The sequence below is a fragment of the Mandrillus leucophaeus genome, unplaced genomic scaffold, assembly GCF_000951045.1.
Source record: "Mandrillus leucophaeus isolate KB7577 unplaced genomic scaffold, Mleu.le_1.0 Scaffold956, whole genome shotgun sequence".
Classification (NCBI taxonomy): Eukaryota; Metazoa; Chordata; class Mammalia; order Primates; family Cercopithecidae; genus Mandrillus; species Mandrillus leucophaeus.
In genome coordinates this window covers 499,953-522,446 of record NW_012110430.1, presented here as the reverse complement: position 1 = coordinate 522,446, position 22,494 = coordinate 499,953, and the positions used below count along the sequence as shown (strand labels likewise).

The window sequence follows — 22,494 nt, the reverse complement described above, 5'->3', positions numbered from 1 at the left end:
GGTTTTTATTTTATTTTATTTTGACATGAAGTCTGGCTCAGCCATCCAGGCTGGATTGCTGTGGCACCATCTGGGCTGAGCCTCCCGAGTAGCTGGGATTACAGGCGTCTGCCACCACGCCCGGCTAATGTTTGTATTTTAGTAGAGACAGGGTTTCACCATGTTGACCAGACTGGTCTCGAACTCCTAACCTGAGGTGATCTGCCTCCCTTGGCCTCCCAAAGTGCTGGGATTACAGGCATGAACCACGGCGCCTGACCTCAGTAGAGTTTTTTAAAAAATAAGCAAAGCCTCCCAATCCCAAACAATAGGAATGTATTTTCATCACACCAATTTGTACTTTTATTTCTTATTTTTTTCTTATTCTTGAGGTTAGATTCTAAACCCTAAAGATACCCAAACTAGTATTAGATCTAGTTATCTATAGATAACTAGAGACAGCTAGTATCAAGTTGTCTTTAGCAGCCAAGGTGATTAAAATGCCTTTTCTCCAGGAAGATCCAATCGGAAAAAAGAAAGAAAGAAAGAAAGAAAGAAAGAAAGAAACCTCTCTGATTAGGTTCCAACCATACTCCACCCTCCATCAAATTGACTAGATAGGCATAATGGAAACCGGAACACGTGGTTTCCAAACAAGAAAAATCCTATCAGGGAGGGGAGGAAGGGAGAGGAAGGTTCAGCCAGTGCCCAGACTGAAATTGAGTAATTTCAATTTCACTCATCTTCACATATCTTCAGGTTGCATGTTCGTGGAGTAGTTTAGGAATAAATCCATGGTTTGTGGACTACTACAATACCTAGTCGTCTACTGTATTACATTAAGGCCTTCCCCAGCAGCTTCCAAGGCAGCCTCCAAGTCACTAGCAGGAGAATTTGGGTGGAACTGCAAGCAGGACTGCAGAGATTCCTCTCCACAGTTATAGAAGGGACTGTTCCAGGCCTGATTGTTCCAGGACTGGGTGCACCAGGTCTGAGCGTTCCAGAAGTGTTTGCTCCAGAACGGGATGTTCTGGGTCTGGTTGCTCCACATTGGAAGGTTCCCATTTGGGTTTACCAGGCATCCCTGGTGGCAGGAAGAGTAGAGGCTGGGGTAGGTAGGTACTGAGGCCTTCTGAGTCACACTGTTGCTATTCTTTGTCCAGTTGTTTTTCTGCCACGTCTTAGATTTCATTATCTGGTTCTGGAAGCCAGTCTTCACCTGTTTGTAGCTAAGGTTCAGGATGTTGGAAAGTTCTTGCATCTGCTGGAGGCTGAGGTATTTCTGTCTCTGAAATCTATCACTGAGTACACACAGCTGGGCGGAAGAGAACACAGTTCTGGTCTTCTGTTTCTTGACCAAAACCTTGTCTTCCTTTTTTGTGGCACTATTCTCTGCAGAAGTGGATTGTTTGCCTTTGGGATTGGTGGAAGAATCAGGGCTGTCCTGAATAAGCAGATCCATGGAAGAAGGAAAAGGAGAGACAGTCTCTGTGTGAGGCATCTCAGCAGAAGACATTTGCAAGGATGGATGGTTTTCTTCAGACCCACAAACCACAGGTGTAGGTGACCAGTCTTTACAGTCGGATGCTTCGGAGCAAGGCAGGCTTTATGGACAAGCTGTACTCACACTCATGTCATTATTGGAGAAGAGTAGGAAAAATTTAAGAGGTGGACTGGAAAAAAGGCTAAGATGGCTTTAAGACTTTTTTCTGGAAGATCTTAGAGAAATATGACCTCCAGGAGCGAAAGTATCAAGAAGCTGGGATGAAGTGAGTCGCCTTCACAATAACAGGAGGCAGCCAGCTCAGTCCAGCAAAAATCCATTCATGTTTTTAAGTTCACATACACTGTATCGACTTGGATTTGTTACTGTTAATTCTAAAAATACTCCTGTTTATAAAAGAGGCTGTTTAGTTTTCTAGAGAAAAGTCTGCCTATTTGTCTTAATGTGAACTTGAGGATTTGGAGATTCTGTGGCCAATTTTGATCAATATAAACAGATAATTTGAATAGTTCAGATTTAAAAAATAATCCACACCACTCTGGATTTCAGCATCCCAAACTCTTCTAGCCCTTCTGGTGACTCCTGAAAGGTGTCCCACCTCTCTGTAACTCAGTTTCCCTCAGTGTAAATATCATACTGCGAAGCAACAGGGATTGGAACATCAATGCAACAGATATTTCCTAAGTACTTCATTATTTTCAGTTCAATGTCCAAGGTGCAGACCTTACATACAGTACAGTCATTTATAATTTAGGAGGCTTCCTTAACTATAAAAAATTCTCTTATATTCAAATAAACTAGTGCAGCCAGAGCTTTTATATAGGAGTGGGAGTTAGAGTGAATATCTAATGATCTTTAAATGTGTTAAACTTCCATAATGTTTCCTTGAAAAAAATGTGTACTTACCTATATTTATATGCATTTAAATGCCTAAATACAGACCCATGAACAGATATAAATTTGCTGTCTTTGATATCCTAAAATGACTGATGGTCATGTGCATAAAAGCTAGTCTGAGAACCCTGGAGCCTGCTAGACAGGTTGAGCTTCTGAGTAAGCACTGCGGCTACTGCAGTGCTCAGCCCACATGATATGTTTTGCTTAAAGGCAACTATCCAATACCCGGCCGGATGGATGATGGTGAACATTTTGGTTTAATACTGCTTATTACTAAGTCACTTTAATCTGCCTAAAATTGTTCACAGAACATTGTCCTTATATTTTTCTGGGAAGTTACTTTTCCTTGGGCTACTGTTGGTTCTGCTTTAGCGTCCTTGGTTCAGTCATTTTTAATACTTGGTCATTCAAGCTTAATTAAATGAGAATAATTACGGCCAAAATGCCCAGGAAGTATCGGATGGCTTTTTGGTTTTGTTTCCCTGCTATCTTATGGTACTGATAGAGCTCCCACAGATCAGCAGCTCAGTAGAGGAGGGAGGCTCTACAAATGTCACTTTAAATATATTTACATTTTAGAGGAATTGGCTTGCTAGTTGTAGTCCATGTTAATAAATCACCACAGAATCCCACATACTGTTAGTAGCAACAGAACTTGGTGCCTTACATTCAGAGAAGTTGTAATTGAAATTCAGGGTATTAAAATTGTGTTGGGTAGCCAGGTGCAGTGGCTTATGCCTGTAATCCCAGCACTTTGGGAGGCTGAGGTGGACAGATCACAAGGTCAAGAGATCGAGACCATCCTGGTCAACATGGTGAAACCCCATCTCTACTAAAAATACGAAAATTAGCTGGGCGTGGTGGCTTATGCCTGTAGACCCAGCTACTCAGGAGGCTGAGGCAGAATTGCTTGAACCCGGGAGGCAAAGGTTGCAGTGAGCTGAGATCCACCACTGCACTCCAGCCTGGTGACAGAGCAAAACTCCATCTCACCAAACAAACAAAAAAAAAAAAGATTGTGTTGGGCTGGAAATAATGAAAAAATCAACAAATAGAATCTTAATCATGTACGGGAATTGCCTTGTTTCACTCAACAGAAGTCTAGGGCACACAATCTAGAGTTGACAAGGCAGCTGGATGATGCTATCAGGAAACTAAGCTGATTTCATCTTTTACTTCCTTCTTTCTTTTTCATGCGTGCTGCCTCATGGCTATAAGATGGTTGCTGCCAGGCATCAGGTTTGTGACTAGGAAGAAAAGAGAAGAGCAAAGAAATAAAACTCCAAAGGGACATGCAGACAAGTCTACATGTTTTAAAAACCTTTCCCAGAAGCCCCACGTGGCCACTTCTATTTTCATAATCATTGCCATAGCTTCATCTCAGACTAATCTCTGAAAAGGAGCAAGGCAAATCAGTGTCATGGATGGGCATTCAGTCATATTGCCATACTTAGCCTCACAATTGACCCAGTCCAGTGAAGCTAGGGTTCCAATCAAAGAACATCTTGTGGGGTGTATCACTTAACTATAACATCTGTCCTGGTGTTAAGGCATCTCTTGAGAGACTCAAGGACTTTTTAGGAGGTGACAGATGACACTAGGGAACACACTGTTTCTTAGCTGGTAAGAAGAGAAAGCAATCCAGTATAGATGTGCATCCCTTGAGAAATATATAAAACAATAACAATTATTTGATTCTTAAAAATAATTATTTTTCTTAAATAGGAAAGCTCCCCAAATGTTTTCAAAATACAATTTAGTTTTTTGAAAAAAAGATTTATACATAATTTTTCTGGACTAAATCTGCTACGTAAAGCAAGATAATCCTGTCCTTTTGAAAAGTTTATTTTGCTTTTGAGTACCGACTGTGTAGGTTGATGCAAAAGTAATGGCAAAACCACAACAACTTGTGCACCCACCTAAAATCTTAGTAGCTCAGTTACATACTTATCTATCCTCATCAGTCCAGCTTTTCTTGTATCTTCCAAAACATGTTCCAAGTGAGCTGAGAACTTTCCTTTACAAGTTCTGTCTTGTTGGTTGGAAACATGAATGGCTGTTTTCTCAGTCTTGAAACTGACATTGTTGCATGTTGGTAGTTGACACATGGTGGGAGGAGCATAATTTTATATCTAAGAACACGATAAGCACCAAAACAAATGAGGAAATATTAGACCTTGCTGTCACCCCTATGCTCACAGATAAGTGTCTGAGTGAAATTGTTTGCAGAAGGCACCCAATGAACTTCATACACCCATATGTGCAAAACATTTAACCAGTTGCTCTGAAATGACGCTCCAGTTGGGAGGGTACAGATGCAGGAACTTCCTGTAACCACACTGCCCATGACGCCTGCCTTATCCTCACCTCCAAGCCCTGCTGTTGTCTAAAACCTGTGCTATTCCCACCAGACTTACTCAAGTTCCAGCTTTCATTTCATCAGTGAGTGATCTTTATATATCACAAATCCAAGCACGTGACTTCATTCATTTAAAACCTTCAATGGCTACCCATTACTCTTAAGATGAAAAAGAAACGTCTTAACATAGCTTATAAGAGTCCTCATGATCTTGCTTCCACTTAACTTCTTGCGCCTTCATCTCAACACTCTCCCACTTTGTAATTGAAGGTCAAGTACTCTAAATTTCTTAGAGTTGTTTGAACGTGCTTTCTCTCTCATGCCTCTGGCTCTTTGCCCACACTGTTGCCTCTCACTTTCTTTACCAGGCTTATACTCATCCTGTCTGAATATGTCTCCAGAAAGCCTTCTCTGACCCAACAAGATGGGGTTACCATGCCTCCTATATGTTTCCTAATTTCACTTTTGACTTTTTTTCTTTTCTTGAAACAGGGTCTCTCTGTGTAGCCCAGGCCAGTCTTGAACTCCTGGGTTCCAGCGATCCTCCTGCCTTGGCCCCCGAAAGTGCTGGGATTACAGGTGTAAGCCACTGTGCCCAGCCTGTTTGCTTATTTTTAGTACCCTGCTTTTCTGTTTACTTGTCTATTTTCCCCCAAAACATGTCTGGGTGCAAGGAGTGTGTCTGTTCCATTAACTATTCTCAATGCTTAGGACATAGTTAGCCCTTAATAAATATTTACTGAATTGTTGTATGCAAGAATGAATGAATCAAAAGTCTCCTTATTCTCAGCCCAGATAAATTCTTCTTAGTCATGATAGATAATTCAGTAAAATTTTGTACCATAAACCAAAAGGCTTTGAAAAGTTTTATTAAGTAAATATCTTTGATTTCTGTCATTAAACGATCATCCTCAAAGCCTGGAAAACTATTTTTCACCTGATGTAACTCATAACTTATGAAGAAAAATAAATGTTATCCCTAAGTTTCAGTTTTACTTTTAAAAGGATAAGGAATTTTAGATTAATTTAATGTTTTTCTTAGACTCTCCCATAGAGGAGAAGCTTTAGGAGCTTAGTGAGACATAGGTTTACCTTCTTTTTTTTTTTTTTGAGACGGAGTCTTGCTCTGTCGCCCAGGCTGGAATGCAATGGTGGGATCTCGGCTCACTGCAACCTCTGCCTCCCGGGTTCAAGTGATTCTCCTGCTTCAGCCTCCTGCATAGCTGTGATTACAGGCGTGTACCACCACACCCGACTAATTTTTGTATTTTTAGTAGAGACACGGTTTCACCATGTTGGTCAGGCTGGTCTCAAACTCCTGACCTTGTGATCCAACCACCTCGGCCTCCCAAAGTGCTGGGATTACAGGCGTGAGCCACTGCACCTGGCCAGGCTTACCTTCTTAGAGGCATGGTATTGTGGCAACAATGGTGCATATATCCTGTGTCTCTTAGTGTAGAGTAGAAGAGATGGTCTACTACTTTTCCTTTTCCTCTCTTTTCAAAATCTTTGCTTTTTTTAATGCACTGATTTTTTTTTTTTGTAATTACAATATTAGCCAGAAGTATTTTATTGTAGGATTTTTTTTTGTAGGATATAATTAATTTTGATATGCATGTTATCAAAGTGATGTCATCTTTGAGATAGGAAATCAAAAAGTCCTGAAAGATTCTGGATGAGAGTGGCTGAAGATAGGTAGCTAAATCATCATGATAAAAGCATGAAATAGTGGCTCAAGCTCAAATTTTAAAATCTCTTAAGACTCTTACTTCAGTGCACATTTTATGGTTACTCTTCTAGATTGAGAAAGTCTGGGAAGAGGAAATCTGTTTTTGCAAGCACCTCATCGGTTCTGTTGCAGGTGGTCAGTGAACCATTTTGAGAAACATATAAGATTAGCTGGTAAAAATGCTTAGTTCAAAAATGTGAGTGTGTGTACATATGGTTGTTAGAAGACTAGCACCTTCAAATCCTCTTAAATTTGTTCCATAACACCAGAGAGTATATTAGAAGTTTGGAGGAAATTGGCATCAAATTTTTCACTACCCTCCATATGTATACTTCCTTGGGAGGCCTCCCAAAAGTCAGAGAGGGGCAAAATTCAGTTACTGATTTGTCATTAGTGGGAATTCCAAGCTTTGCCCCCTCCCTTGTTTTACTCCGCTCCACTCAGGCCAAGATTTGAGGGTCGGGTGCAGCGACTCATGCCTGTAATCTCAGCACTTTGGGAGGCTGAGGCAGGTGGATCGGCTTTGAGCCCAGGAGTTCGAGACTAGCCTGGGCAACATGGCAAAACCTCATCTCTACAAAAAATACAAAAATTATCTGGGCATGGTGGTACATGCTTGTAGTCCCAGCTACTTTGGAGGCTGAGGTAGAATTGTTTGAGCCTGGGATGTGGAGCTTGCAGGGAGCCAAGATCATACCATTGCACTCCAGCCTGGGGAACAGAGATCCTGTCTCACAAAAAAAAGATTTGATAGTTTTTGTTTTTTTTACCATCACTGGGGCCAAATCAGTTTTTCTCTGTCTCTAATTCTTGCTCCCAATCCTTTTCTCCCTTCTCTTACTCTGACTAAAATTTACATGTTATTTTTTATTATAAAATAAAAACATTCTTTTTGTAACCCACATAAATACAAGTAGAAAATAATCACCTATAAACCAAATCCCTATCTTTTTTCTTTTGAGATGGAGTCTTGCTCTGTCACCCAGGCTGGAGTGCAGTGGCGCCATCTTGGCTCACTGCAACCTACACCTCCCAGGTTCAAGTGATTCTTTTGCCCCAGCCTCCTGAGTAGCTGGGACTACAGGCGTATGCCACCATGCCTGGCTAATTTTTTTTATTTTTTTAAAGAGAGATGGGGTTTCACTATGTTGACCAGGCTGGTCTCGAACTCCTGACCTCAGGTGATCCGCCCACCTCAGCCTCCCAAAGTGCTGGGATTACAGGTGTGAGCCACCATGCCAGGCCTAAATCCCTATCTTTCTAATAGAGTAAATAAAATTAAGTTTTATTAATTTATAAGGAATATGAAATTTTATCCATCCCTTTCCTTATGTATATTATCTTGGTCTTCCATTCATAGAGCCACTGAGTTCTATAAAGATACGAAGATATTCTGGAAACATGTAGGGAAATGTAGAAAGACTTTTTTAAAAAGTGTTTATGTTTTTAAAGAAACAACAATATCTAATCTTTGAAATGTTTATGTTTCTACTTAATGATTTCCTAAAATTGAGATCAGCTTATAAGTATATAATGTTATTACTCAGCTGAAAATTGAAAACTTCATCTCGACTCACTGAACCATTGGAGTAAAAGGCTTTATTGTTTAAAAAATGGAAATGGGTAGTTGTTAGAGTATATTTTAAAAATAAAAATCACTCAATGCCTTTTTATTTTAGTTTAAAAGTAATATTTATTCCTTTCATTTGCCTTCTTTTCAAAAATTCTGATTTCCACATTACCATTAGGTTTTACTTTTCTATATGTTCATTTACAGAAACATACATTAAAAAGTCACTTATGTCCTGTCCTTCCCTGCTGACTCATGATGAAAATTGAAAGCCTATTTTTTTGTCCTTGTCAGAAATCATTATACTTTTTTTCGACTTGGACCTAAAAAGAGTTGGCCAGTGAAGCAGAATTAATGTGCTTGTAGAAAATCTGTCTAGTTGAGAGTAATCCTGGCAGTTTCTTCAAGAACTAGCCTTTGCTTATGTATATTCAGGTTTGGGTTTGCAAGAGGAAATCCTGAAAGAACAATAAACACATTTTTTTTTTTAAAGTTCCAGGATACATGTGCAGAATGTACCTGTTTGTTACTTAGGTAAACGTGTACCTATCAGGTGGTTTGGTGCACCTATCAACCTGTCACCTAGGTATTAAGCCCCACATGCATTAGCTTTTTGTCCTGATGCTCTCCCTCCCCTCGCTCCCTGTACCACAGGCCGCAGTGTGTGTTGTTCTCTTCCTCGTGTCCATGTGTTCTCATTGTTCAGTTCCTACTTATGAGTGAGAACATGCAGTGTTTGGTTTTCTGTTCCTGTGTTAGTTTGCTGAGGATGATGGCTTCCAGCTTCATCTATGTCCCTGCAAAGGACATGATCTCATTCCTTTTTATGGCTGCACACTATTCCATGGTGTATATATACCACATTTTCTTTATCCAATCCATCATTAATGGATATTTGGGTTGGTTTCATATCTTTGCTATTGTGAATAGTACTGCAGTAAACATACATATGCAATAAGCAAACATTCATTATAATAGAATAGTTTATAATCCTTTGGGTATATACCCAGTAATGGGATTGCTGGGTCGAATGGTATTTCTGGTTATACACTTTTTTTTTTTTTTTGAGACGGAGTCTCGCTCTGTCGCCCAGGCTGAAGAGTGCAGTGGCCGGATCTCAGCTCAGCTCACTGCAAGCTCCGCCTCCTGGCTTTACGCCATTCTCCTGCCTCAGCTTCCCAAGTGTCTGGGACTACAGGCGCCTGCCACCTCGCCCGGCTAGTTTTTTGTATTTTTTAGTATAGACGGGGTTTCACTGCATTAGCCAGGATGGTCTTGATCTCCTGACCTCATGATCCACCCATCTCGGCCTCCCAAAGTGCTCGGATTACAGGCTTGAGCCACCGCGCCTGGCCCCATACACATTCTTTATGAAGAAAGATTAAATAAATTCTTCTCTAGTATCAAGCTCTAAACCTGTTTTAATTCAAGACTTTACTGTGGTACCTTCTAATCTGTCTACAGACTGTCTAGTTTAACTCACAAGAGGCAGTAGCAGAAACTGGGATTTCTTGGTAACTAAGATTTATAGTTATCTTTTAAAGAAGATTTTAGTTATTGATAAAAATGAACAAACCTTCTTTACCATAGTCTGGACGCTTTCATCCTCATTTTTCGTGCATGATATTTATGACTATGCAGACTTAGCTGTATTTACCTGAAAAGTTACTGAAAGGAGAACTATTGCCTAGATACACATTTATAGATACATGCTCAAATGACATCTTAATATGTTGAATTTTCCAAAGACAAAATCAGTAGAATCTGGTAAATTTTACCTTTGAAGATAGTTCTTACCTTGACTATTGCTCTCTGCCTTATGCATTTCCTCCCAGAGTTGCTCATTCCCGCACTTCCTTCCAGTCTTGGCTCACATTCACCTTCCCAGTGTGCCACCCTGTTTAACACTGTGCTCTGTCTCTCACTCTCCATCCCATTTTCCACCTGCACCCACTTGCTTTTTTCTTTCCATAATATTTGTAATTTTCTAACATACTATATAATTTACTTATTTTCTTATTTATTGTCTCTCTCCAGGGTTGAAACCTCCATCCACGAGGACAGAGTTTTTTGTCTGTTTTGTTCACTGATGTATTTCCAGAGCCTAGAACTGTGCTTAGCACACAGTTGGCACTCAATTAATACTTGCTGAATGAATAATTTAAATCACTTCAAGATTTAAACTACCTATCTTAATTTGTAGTTTTCTTTCTGCTCCTAAGGGAAAAGAGCTATAAGAAAATACAATTTTTACTGTTTAGATTAAGAATCAAGTGAGTTTGAAGCAGTTTCATAGATTACTTGAGCATCAGTTATTCTATTTAGTCTTCAATAGTGCATTTGCCCTCTTAAAAGTATGTCCAAAACACAAGATTTTAAAAATCCAATAGGCCATTTATTAATTCATATGTTGGGGAAAGACATAAGCCCCTGGGCATACAAAGTTGAGTAAGACACAATCTGTATCCTTCAGGATTTCAAAGGAAAGCCAGATTTGTTAACTTGTGTGTAAAATACAAAGAGACAAGTGCTACAGTAGGTAAGAAAAAGATATACAGAAAGCACAGTGGTGATGAAGGAAGAGATAGGCAGCTTGACCTAGAAGCAGTCAGGGATTATCTTCACAGTGATCATAAAAAATGACAAGGTTGCATGGGAAGGGCATTCAACGTAGCAAGAACAGCACGTGCGAAGGAAAGTGGGACAAAGGGGCGTGATGTCTTGAGAATGACAGTATAGTTGTAGCACAGGGTGTCCCAGGGGAAAGTTATGACATGATTCCAGAGGAGTAGGGAGAGGTGAAACTATCTGAACCATGTCAAAGCATTTTGGGGCTGGGCACAGTGCCTCACACCTGTAATCCCAGCACTCTGGGAGGCCAAGGTGGGTGGAATTGCTTGAGCCTCAGGAGTTTGACACCAGGCTGGGCAACATGGTGAAGCTTCATCTCTACAAAAACACACAAAAATTAGCCAGGTGTGGTGGCATGCAGCTATAGTCCCAGCTACTTGGGAGGAAGGCTTGAGTCCAGGAGGCAGAGGTTGTAGTGAGCTGAGATTGTGCCACCGCATTCCAGCCTGCGCAACACAGCCAGACTGTGTTTCAAAACAGAAACGACAAAAAAAGAAAAGCATTTTGGACATCTTAGAGATGATGCCAAATCTGTTAAAATTCCTACAGTCTGTAGAGCCTAGAATCTACCATATAACATTAATGCCATTCATTTTTAAATAAACAAGATAGTTGACCAATAGTGAAGATTATATACTACATAACAACCTTGACTTCATATTATTTAATGTTTACATTTCCTTTTATATAGTCTTGCACACTTGTGTCCTCAACAGTTTTTCTATATCAGATTTTAGGATTCTGAAGCAAAGGGCCATTGTCCTTTTGGACAGCTGGAAATACAGAATAAGTGAGTCTAAGTGGGAAGACACAAAGACAAAACAACCGTGTAGTATGCCTGAGCTCTTACAGCATGTCCTGCCATCGAGCAGTCAAGGGTTACGGCTGCCAGTATACAGCAAAGTAGGCAAACACTAGATGGAAAAGGAGCAGTCAACTTCAAGCATGTAGTGACTTTGGAAAGTACTCTCTGGAGACCTTTCTTATAGATTTCTATGTCCAAAAATTAAGCCTTATGAATGTGACCTAAAGAAAGGAATGTTCTATTGGAGACAAAGTGAATTGCAAGTGTAAGTGATTTATATGTTTAACTGGCAGAAATAGTGATGGGGTGTGAGAGGACGAAGGGATGACAAAAACTACTACTTTTTTTTTTTTTTTTTTTTTGAGACAGTCTTGCTATGTCACCCGGGCTGGAGTGCAGTGGTGTGATCTCGGCTTTCTGCAAGCTCCGCCTCCCGGGTTCATGCCATTCTCCTGCCTCAGCCTCCCGAGTAGTTGGGACTACAGGCGCCCACGACCATGCCTGGCTAATTTTTTTATATTTTTAGTAGAGATGGGGTTTCACCATGTTAGCCAGATGGTAAAAACTACTACTGTTAAGAACCAACTGAGGCTGGGTGCGGTGACTCAGGCCTGTAATCTCAGCACTTTGGGAGGCTGAGGTGGGTGGATCACCTGAGGTCAGGAGTTCGAGACCAGTCTGGCCAACATGGTGAAGCCCTGTCTCTACTAAAAATACAAAAGTTAGCCAGGCGTGGTGGCAGGCGCCAATAATCCCAGCTACTCAGGAGGCTAAGCCCTGAGAATCGCTTGAACTCGGGAGGCAGAGGTTGCAGTGAGCCAAGATCGCTCCACTGCACTCCAGCCGGGTCAGGCAGTGGGGGAAGAGGGGAATAGAGCAAGACTCTGTTTCAAAAACAAAGAAAAGAACCAGTGAGAAGTGTAATATTCCTGGTATACAAGGTAGTGGTTGAATCCCAAGTGCTCAGAACACGTGGAACGGTACCTAGAATATAGTAAGTGCACAGTTTTTAAAAAGTAATTACTATTTTGACCAAACTGAAACACATTTTAATTTCATGGCCTGAAACAATGCATAGTAGTTTGAAGTCAGGACCCAACTGTTTGTCTATAATGGAGCATCAAGTTCCCATAGGAGAGCTACGTGAAGAGCTGCAACCCATGAATATTCAGTAATACTTTTAAACTGTTGTTATCACACTCAGACATCTAGAATTCCTCAAATTGATCAAAAAAGGCCTTAGACTCAAGAAGTATCTTGAGTAAATACTTGCCAAATCTATTTTTTTACTTATTTTTTTTCTTTTGGTAGGAAACCTTTCTGTGTAAACATAGCCAAATATTGTTACTCTCAAATCTTGGTGGTTAGTAAATCAGTCTTGACAAACAAGCAAAGTAGAAAAAAGACAAGAAAAGCAAAGGCTTTGGTTTACTATCCAGAGCGACTGCTACCTATCCACACGGTGTGTGCATGCCAGCATGAGCAATCTGAAGAACGCATTTCCCCATAATGCATTCTCAAAGGGCATGCTTTGGGAATAGGGGAAGACAAATTAACCTGACTTTCAAAGGAATGTTGAGTCACACACACACTTTTCTCTCCCTAAGCATGTTTCCTTCTTTTTGAAACTGAAGAAATGGATGCTGTAGGCATTGTGATTTTGAGAATCTCCTTTCTGCAAATCCATGCTTGATAAATCCCAGCCATACTATAGTCACATTCAGCAATTCACCTGACATGCAAATAAAGGAGAAATTATTCTTCTGTCTCACAACCTGGCAGTAGAGAGAAACTTGTAATAATAAAATAAAGTTCCCTTTCACTTTATGAAGAAATGGGAGCTATGGACTTAATTTTCTTGTTTTCTGAGGGATCTTGAGATTTTTTTTTCATTAAGATTTTTCCCCAAAAGATCTTTCTTCCTCTCTTTTTTTTGGCTTTCAACCTGTGAAGGGGCAAAGAAAAAAAAAAGTGAAAGTCTTTGTGGGGAATGATGTAAAAAGATACATAGATAAAAGTCTTCTAAGCTATAAAGGACTCCTAAACCAGCTCCGGACACTATCTGACCAGTTTTACTCTGCTTCCCACTGTAGAAACTGATGACAGGCACAAGCAGGAGCGCAGCTTCCTGTTGAACTGGTTTAGCTTTGTGCACAATCCTCAGAGGAGAATTAGTGACTCGCAGCATGTTAATTAGGGGAGCAAAGGCCTGTGAGTAGCTAATAAAGATGATTAATATTTTGTTAGAAGATTTAGAAAACAGTGCAACTGATTTTGTCCATCTCAATTGATATACTTTATCATGTGATACCACCTTTTTTTTTTCTTTTTTTCTTTTGAGATGGAGACTCATTCTGTCACCAGGCTAGAGTGCATTGGTGCAATCTCAGCTCACTGCAACCTCTACCAGTAGGGTTCAAGTGATTCACCTGCCTCGGCCTCCCAAAGTGCTGGGATTTCAGGCGTGACCCACTGCACTCGGCCAGTACCACCTATTTTATTACAATTCCAATACTTCTGAAAATAGAGCTATTGCTACTCTTAATTTTTATTAATTTTAATTAATTACTTTGAAATTTCCTCTGTGGCCCAGGCTGGAGGACAGTGGCATGATCACAGCTTACTGCAACCTCTGCCACCTCCCAGGCTAAAGCCATTCACCTACCTCTGTCTCTTGAGTGGCTGCGACTACAGACACCCACCACCACGCCTGGCTAATTTTTACTGTAGAGAAGGGGTTTGGTTGCCCAGGCTGGTCTCAAACTCCTGAGCTCAAGCAATCTGCCCACCACAACCTTTCAAAGTGTTGGGATTACAGACGTGAGCCATTGCGTCTGGCCTACTCTCAATTTTTTTAAAGTGTACATCATAGAAAACTTTGGTGATATCAAATTTTCAGACTGAATATGAGAATATCCCCATGTTCATTATAGCATTATTCTCAGCAGCCAACATATGGAATCAACCTAGGTGTCTGTAAACAGATGAAAGGATAAAGAAATTGTGATATAATGGAATTTTATTTTGCATTCTATCATTTGTGACTACATGGATAAACCTGGAAGATATCTTAAGTGAAGTAAGCCAGGCATAAAAAGAAATGTTATTGTGTGATTTCATTTATATGTAGAATCTAAAAAAGTTGAAAATGTAGAAGCAGAGTAGAAGAGTGGTAACATTGTCCCATCCTGGGTGAAGTTAATATTGGTTATCATGGAATTATCTTACAAAAGTGGTTAGCAGAGATGACAATAATAACTAAAATTCTACTTCAAGAAGAATTTGAACTCTGTGTGGAGTTAGGGGGGTGGTGTCTTGGCAGTTACCATGAAGTCTGGTTCTATTCATTTAAGATTACTGGTCAGGCATGGTGGCTCACACCTGTAATCCCAGCACTCTGGGAGGCCGAGGCAGGTGGATCACTTGAGGTCAGGAGTTTGAGACCAGCTTGGCCAAAATGGTGAAACCCTGTGTCCACCAAAAATACAAAACTAGCCGGGCATGGTGGTGTGTTCCTATAGTCCCTGCTACTTGGGAGGCTAAGGCAGGAGAATCACTTGAACCCAGGAGGCGGAGGTTGCCGAGATCTCACCACTGCACTCCAGCCTGGGCGACAGAGTGAGAGTTGGTCTCAAAAAGAAAAAAAAAAATTATTCCTTTTTCTCCTCTCTGGGGATATATTTTTAAATGCAGTTCTAGATGAGCTTCATGCAGGAGAGGCACTGAAGCAGGTGAAAATTTGTAAGAATTGAGTCTACCAGCCTTCAGGATGCAGCTGGACATGGCCCATGGTAGTCAGAAGTGAACCTAATTCTAGAACAGTGAAGAGAGTAATATACTGACTCACTGGTTGTTATTTTGTTTTCAGTTTTAAATTGAACTCCTCACTTGAAACAAGAAGCTTGCTTTATTTACTCTGTGCTTGGAATCAATTTGAAGCAATTTAGCCTGAGCGTGTCAGAGGCATAAGTGGTATCACCCCAGTCAGTGAACATATTTTTGAAGCAGTTTTGCCTATACTCTCTTGAGTTTTCCAGTTTCTCTTTTCTTAATTTCTGTCTCCATATTTCTTTTGTTCAGGATCCTCAACCTTAGCACTATTGGCTTTTTTGGGGGCTGGATAATCTTTGGTTGTAGAGGGCTGTCTTGTGGCATCCAGGGCCTCTACACACCACCTGCCAGTAGCCAACTCCCTTCCACTTGTAAAGACCAAAAGTGTCTTCAGATATTTCAAAATATCCTCTGAAGGGCAAAATCATCCCCCTCTGTGAGAACCCATGGTGGAGGGCAAAAGAGAAGAGGCCCACAGATTGAATTCTGGGGATCTTCGGAGTTTGTGGATTGAGGAGATGAAGGGAAAGCAGCAAAGGAAAATGAAAAAGAATAGATGGTGAAGTTGGAGAAGAGGCAAGAGAAAATAGTGAGAAAGGAAGGAAGTGACGGAAGCATTGCGGAAAAGGAGTCGCCATCTGTGTCAAATGCTGCTACTAGCAGGCCATCTGGGTGGAAGACTGATACTTGACCATGGCTGCGTAGAGACCTATCTTTATAGACATAACCCCAAAAAGAGGAAGGATAAAACAACTGCATTGCCACAAACAGGAAAACATACTTGAAGTAGCCTGCAGTACATATTTTAAGATTGGGATTAAGAGAATGGTTACAAACCAAGTAACTTCTGTTGTTGCAAAGGAGTGTTAAGAGATGGCAATTTAGAACTGTGGACAGTCAGAATAAATCGAATACATATTAGTAATTTAAGTAAATTGTGTATTATACTAGAAATTGTGAACCCAGGTACCTGGTTCATTGTAAAGGATACAGTAAGTCATGCACTACTAATAAGAGTTCAGGTGCTATTTGTGAGTCACATGTTAATGAGTTGCTTAAAGACAATCTCCGTAACTGTGACTCTCGCCCTTTGGATTCTAAAATGCTTTCTTGAGGGGAAGAACCTGGCTTTGGAGATGGCAAACCAGGAACAGACATGAAACATTTGCATCTGTAGGGGTCTCCTATGCGTTTTAGTACAAGAATGGCTTTAAATCTTACGACTTAGTTTAATCCATGTGGTAAACAGAATAACAGTCCCTCAAAAATGTGCACATCTTAATCCCTGGTACCTGTGAATATGTTACTTTATATAGCAAAGGACCTATTAGGGATGCAATTAGGTTGAGGACTTTGAGATGGTGAGATTATTCCAGAATATCTTTGGGTAGGGGACATCTAACCACATGGGTTGTTAAAATTGAAGCTTCTAGGCTGTGGCCCTGGATTGTCTGGTGGGCCCAATATATTCACAGGGTTCTTACCAGGGAGTCGGGGAGATCAGAGTCAGATAAAGTGACGTGACCATGGAAACAGCTTGGTATGATGCATTTTGAAGATGGAGAAGGAGGCGGCCATGAGCCAAGGAATGTCAAGTGGCCTCTAGATGTTGGAAAAGGCAAGGAAATGGATTCTGCCATAGAGCCTCTAGAAGAAATGCAACACTGATGACTCTTTGATTTTAGCTCCATAAGACTCATTTCAGATTTCTAACATCCAGAACTCTAAAATAATACATTTGTGTTGTTAGAAGTCATTCAGTTTGTGAGAATCTGTTGTAGCTGTCCTCATTATCGGAGTTCTCAAAGCTAGTGTCTGCAGACTTTATCCTCTTATGTCACTGAATGAGAGTTCAGATTTTGAAGGAGCAGTATGAAAGCCCCAATCACAATGTTGCCATATTATTTTTGGAAGTTTTTTTTGTAGAGACAGGTTCTCACTATATTACCCAGGCTGGCCTTGGATTCCTGGCCTCAAGCCATCTTCCCACCGAGGCCTCCTGAATTGCTGGGATTACAGGCATAAGCCATCATGCTTGGCCCTATATTATTATTTTTAAGAACAAAATGAAATTCAGAATTCTTGGGCAATCGGGTAATAATCTCATAAGTAAAAACAATGTTTAAGTCATTTTCACTCATTACTAAAAATATACTTCTTCTGATTACTGCTAGTTTTCTCAAGCTTAATTTCTTATGTACATTTAATTTTGCTGACAAAATCAATTTATGAGCTAACCATGAGATCGTCATCACTGCTGAGATATTTTCTCTAGTCCAGAAATAGTATTTGGGGTATATTTTCTCATTGCTTCCCCAGTTTCTTTTCAAAATTTATATTGAGGGAATCACTAGTGACAAGAGTGTATTTATTTATCCAATAGTTAATATGAAAACATGCCATGTTTTCCCCTTCATTTTATTTTCTAGCTTTTGGAATTTTCAGTTGTCTGTGAGGTGATTCGTGGAAATGAAAACCCTATATAAATATTAAGGTAGTGGTAACCTGCAACAGAAATGGATTCTCCTTCGATATAAATGTCAGTCCTTGAGTACAGAGAAAGTGCTCACAAACATGGATATGTTTATGTTTGTTTATATAATTGTGCAAGCTGTTATTTTTCTTGGTTTTGATTTAAATCTAGGAAAATTTTCAGTTTGAATTGGACTTAATCTTATAAACCTGAAATCCGGTTTTCCATGCATTGTGAATAATCATCTCCTTTTGACAGTGTTTTTTCACTTCTAGTTTTAGCCTCCAGCTCTCAGATAGGTCTATTAGTTATAAGACATTCCAGGCTTCTTTAGGATAAAGACAACCAGGAAACAGATTTTTATATTAAACTCTAAGTGTAGCCTGTTTGTTTGAAAAGGCGCTGGTCATCCATAGGGGAAAGATGAGTGGCTTTCAGCACTTGGGTCAGTTTTTAAAGAAGCCCAGCTGTACCATATGATCAGGAACTAATGACCTCAAGGTTCCAGTCATTATTTCTACATTTAGTAGAAATTAGAGGACCATCAGCCAGGGATTTTTTAGCAAGGAATTCTTAAGTTGAAAAGTTTAGACTAGATCTCTAAGGTCTATTCCAATCTTGAGATTCTGTATGTCTATGGTCATTAGGCCACTGGACTGGAAAAGAAGATTTAAAAAAAAAAAAATGCCTACAGCTTTGACTGACATAGCCCATAACTGTACTTGTGTAACTTCAGGCCCAAGAAAATTTTATATTTAGGAAAATAAATGACTGATGCTTCATTTATATTATAGATTTTTAAGGCTATAAGAGATAAAGTTTAGTTTGGTGACAGGAGAGTCACTCAACTACTCTTATTTAATAGGAGGCATTTCAGAATTATAGTACACTTTTTATATTACCATTATTGTTACACGTTTTTTCATTTTCAAGAGATGGGGTCTTGTTATGTTGCTCAGGCTGGCTTCGATCTCTCAAGCTCAAGGGCCTCTCCCACCTCAGTCTCCTGAGTAGCTGGGACTACAGGCGGATGCCATTAGGCCTGGCTCATCATTGTTATATTTTGAAATAATTTAACAAGTGAACATTGCCTCATTGGAAATTCATATGATACCTTTTTCTTAAAATGAAGAGTATTTGATCAAGAAAATTGGTGCAATGGAATTGAATTGCTGCTAAAACCACCTTCTGAATTCTATTTCTACATGCTGCCTCTCTTATTCAGAAATTATTGTTTTAAATGGCCACGAGAGTTTTATGTTTTACTATGACTAGATTGTTACTGGAAATTCTCACCTGTAACAATACTCTCAAACAAAACAAACTAGAAATTATTTTTTCATCATAGAGATCATTTTTAGTTTGCTTTCAACTGGGGATGGGAGATTTGTCTAAATAAGACCACTGACTTTTTTTGTTTTTGGTTTTTGGTTTTTTTTTTTGAGACAGCGTCTCACTCTGTTGCCCAGGCTGGAGTGCAGTGGGGCAATCATGCTCACTGCAGCTGCAACCTCCCAGGCACAAACAGTCCTCCCAGCCCAGTCTCCCAAGTAGCTGGGACTACAGGCACGCACCACCACCCAGACTAATTTTTAATTTTTTTGTAGAGATGGGGTCTCAGTGTGTTACCTAGGCTGGTCTTGAACTCCTGGGACAAGTAATACTCCCGCCTTGCCCTCCCAAAGCGTTGGGATTATAGGCGTGAGCCACCATGCCCAGTCACTGGTATGTTTTCTGCCAGGTTTTGATTTGGGGGTGATGGCAAGCTTTACTCTAAGGAGATTAAAAATTGAATGGATTTTAATTCTTTTGTTTTTGTTTTTGAGATGGAGTCTTGCTTTGTTGCCCAGGCTGGAGTGCAATGGTGTGATCTCGGCCCACTGCAACCTCTGCCTCCCAGGGTCAAGAGATTCTTCTGCCTTAGGCTCCTGAATAGCTGAGATTACAAGCATGTACCACTACACCCAGCTAATTTTTTGTATTTTTAGTAGAGAGGGGGTTTCACCATGTTGTCCAGGCTGGTCTTGAACTCCTGACCTCAAGTGATCCACCCTCCTCAGTCTCACGAAGTGTTGGGATTACAGGCATGAGCCACCATACTCGGCCCAAATTTTAATTCTTTGTTTGATTTTGCTAACTAGAGTAGCAGGGACAGTCTACAGTCTTTGGTTCTAACTTCAATACTGATTTTTTCTGATCAGTTTTATAGAGCTTTATCTACTGAAACAAAAAATATTCTTGTACCTAAGATGCAATGCTTTAGGATTGAAACTGACAATTTTCTGAGCTGCAAACATCAACACTACTGAAATAATGCTGTGATTAGCCTAGCAGTTTGCTATCTTTTACTATGAACAGGAGCATATTCATTCCTAAAGGTGATCCCATCTGATGATTCCTGTGAAGAGTCGCAGTCCACACACACACTTCAGTGCATTGATCGAGAGATCCGGAATTCAACTTTTGCCACATCTGCCCTCTGGGGTACAAATAATGCATACCAAGTTTCTCTGTGAACATCTTCTTAAATTCTGTCTTCCTTCCCAGCTCAAAGACTTTCAGTTCCCTTCATGACTTCATCCAGCAGTTCTCTATCCATTTTTCTGGGGGCACAAGTTATTACTTCCCCATCTCTCACCCATGGGACATGATGGAATATGTGTCATTTAGTTTATTGTTTATTTAAGAAGAAAAAGAAAGAAAAAGTAAGCCATGCATTTCAGTCCTGTACTTTAATTATTAGTAACAAACTACTGGGCACATGCCTCACAACTTACTGCAAACTTGAGGTGCAGATATAGCCTGAACTCTGCTGCAGTTTTCAGAGCGTCACACAGCCCAACTTTAGCCTGCATCTCCCAACAAGCTTTCTGCCATACCCAACCCACAGCATCTAGTATGACAGACTCCCGGTTTAGCTCACACCTAACTCCACTGCCTATTGCTACTTGCCCTTTGCCCATCCATCCAAAGCCTTCAGGGTCCACTCTTAAATCTTCCACAGCATTTTCTCATGACGATAATCTCCTTCCTTAGCTCTTTATCAAACATAATCTGTAACACACATTTGCTACTGACCCCCCATGTAACCATGTGTTATCATGTAAATTTTTCTAACTAGATTAGCAGAGGCAGAATTTACTCTCATATAAGAATCCTTTTTTCATTCAATGTCATACTAACCATACTGCAAAGGAATACAATAAGTTTATTAAATTTTCTTGGCCATGGCTTAAACTTAACAGAAGGAAAAAAAACCTAAAAGGTTTATTGAATTTTGAATGGATGGGTGGATATCAACATTTTCATCAGCTACTAAAAAAAAAAGGAATTCTAAGGAAACAAAGGGAATTGATATCCTGCCAATTTAAGTATTAAAGATTCTTTTTAGATGTGCAGGTTTTTGTTTTAACATTTTGAAAGTATTTTCTCCCCCAAAATCTTATTTCCAGTTGTAATACAAAAACAGAATGCACCAAGATTTTTAAAAAAGTGACAGGGAGGAAAAAGATAAGTTTACAGATGTATACAAGGAATTTCTATGTCCACTCTGCTTCTAAGAGGGGTATACTTTCCTGGAAAGGGATGTGTAGCCATGTTATTGAATCTGGTGTACTAAATGTAACTCTACTTTGATTATGGCCTACTTCAAGGATAGAAAAACTAAAAACTAGTTTTCACACCTTTAAAAAAAATCGGTAAGGAGAACCTGTGATCTCTGAATTAGTATCTGGAAGGTGAGGCAAAAAGGGAAAGAAGTGCTTACAACTCAAAGCAGCTTAGACATCATACCTTATTTGGTTTCCGTGGTCATACACAACAGAGTGGAATAAGAATAAGGAACCCTTTACCTTAGTTATGGCTTTGTCTTGCAATTACAAAGCCACTTTTTCTTTATATCAATTATGGGCATATTTTCATGATTATTCACAAAATTATTGTTTGTCAGAATTTCTGGGCATATAGTTAATTTACTTATGAATAAAACCTCCTGGCCAGGAGTGGTGGCTTACATCTGTAATCCCAGCTCTTTGGGAGACTGAGGCAGGAGGATTGCTTCAGTCCAGGAGTTGGGGACCAGTCTGGCCAACATACTGGGACCCCATCTCTGCAAAAAAAATTAAAAGAATTAGGCACACCTGTAGCGCCAGCAACCCAGGAGGCTGAAGTGGGAAGATTGCTTGAGCCCAGGAGGCTGAGGCTGCAGTGAGCCATGATCACACCACTACACTCCAGCCTAGACGACAGAATGAGACCTTGCCTCAAAAGAAAAAAAAAAGAAAAAACTGCTGAAAAATTTCCATTTTTTTAATGTAAAGAAATGCCTATATGAAGTCTTGCAGAATCCTTAAGAATGTGACAGAATTCAGCTCTGGGTAGGACTTTAAGAAACCTCAGGATCCCTCTCAAGATAATCTTATTTTAATATTCTTATCAAATTATAACCACCATAGACATACATTAAATGTCATATTGGCAAAAAGTAGTGTTATTTCCTCTAGTCTCTGCGTCCCTACTTTATTTGTATCCTTAAAATCACTTTCAGAACCATACGTTGTTTCCTGACTTGAGTCAGCAACTCAACTACAAGAGGACTCTTAGGAGGGGGGTGCACCAGTTGGCATTCTGTCTCAGCGTCAGACTCTTCACCTTAGAACATGAAAACTTTTTCTGCACTAGGTAGATAGGTATCAGCTGAACTGGGCAGTGCCCTTT

The 22,494-nt window shown here is 40.0% G+C and overlaps 2 protein-coding genes across 6 annotated transcripts in view; one reads left to right on the top strand and one right to left on the bottom strand.

Annotated features, from left to right (window-relative positions):
• Positions 1-22,494, top strand: part of ELOVL6 (ELOVL fatty acid elongase 6) — a 156,588-nt gene that overhangs the window by 79,745 nt on the left and 54,349 nt on the right. The window lies entirely within an intron of this gene.
• Positions 806-1,495, bottom strand: LOC105532400 (homeobox protein NANOG-like). Its single transcript, XM_011970573.1, has one exon. The coding sequence runs from the start codon at positions 1,493-1,495 to the stop codon at positions 806-808; it is 690 nt and encodes a 229-aa protein (XP_011825963.1).

Excerpts from the sequence above, each read along its gene's own strand:
- LOC105532400 (XM_011970573.1), bottom strand. The coding sequence starts at position 1,495 with ATGTCTTCTGCTGAGATGCCTCACACAGAGACTGTCTCTCCTTTTCCT.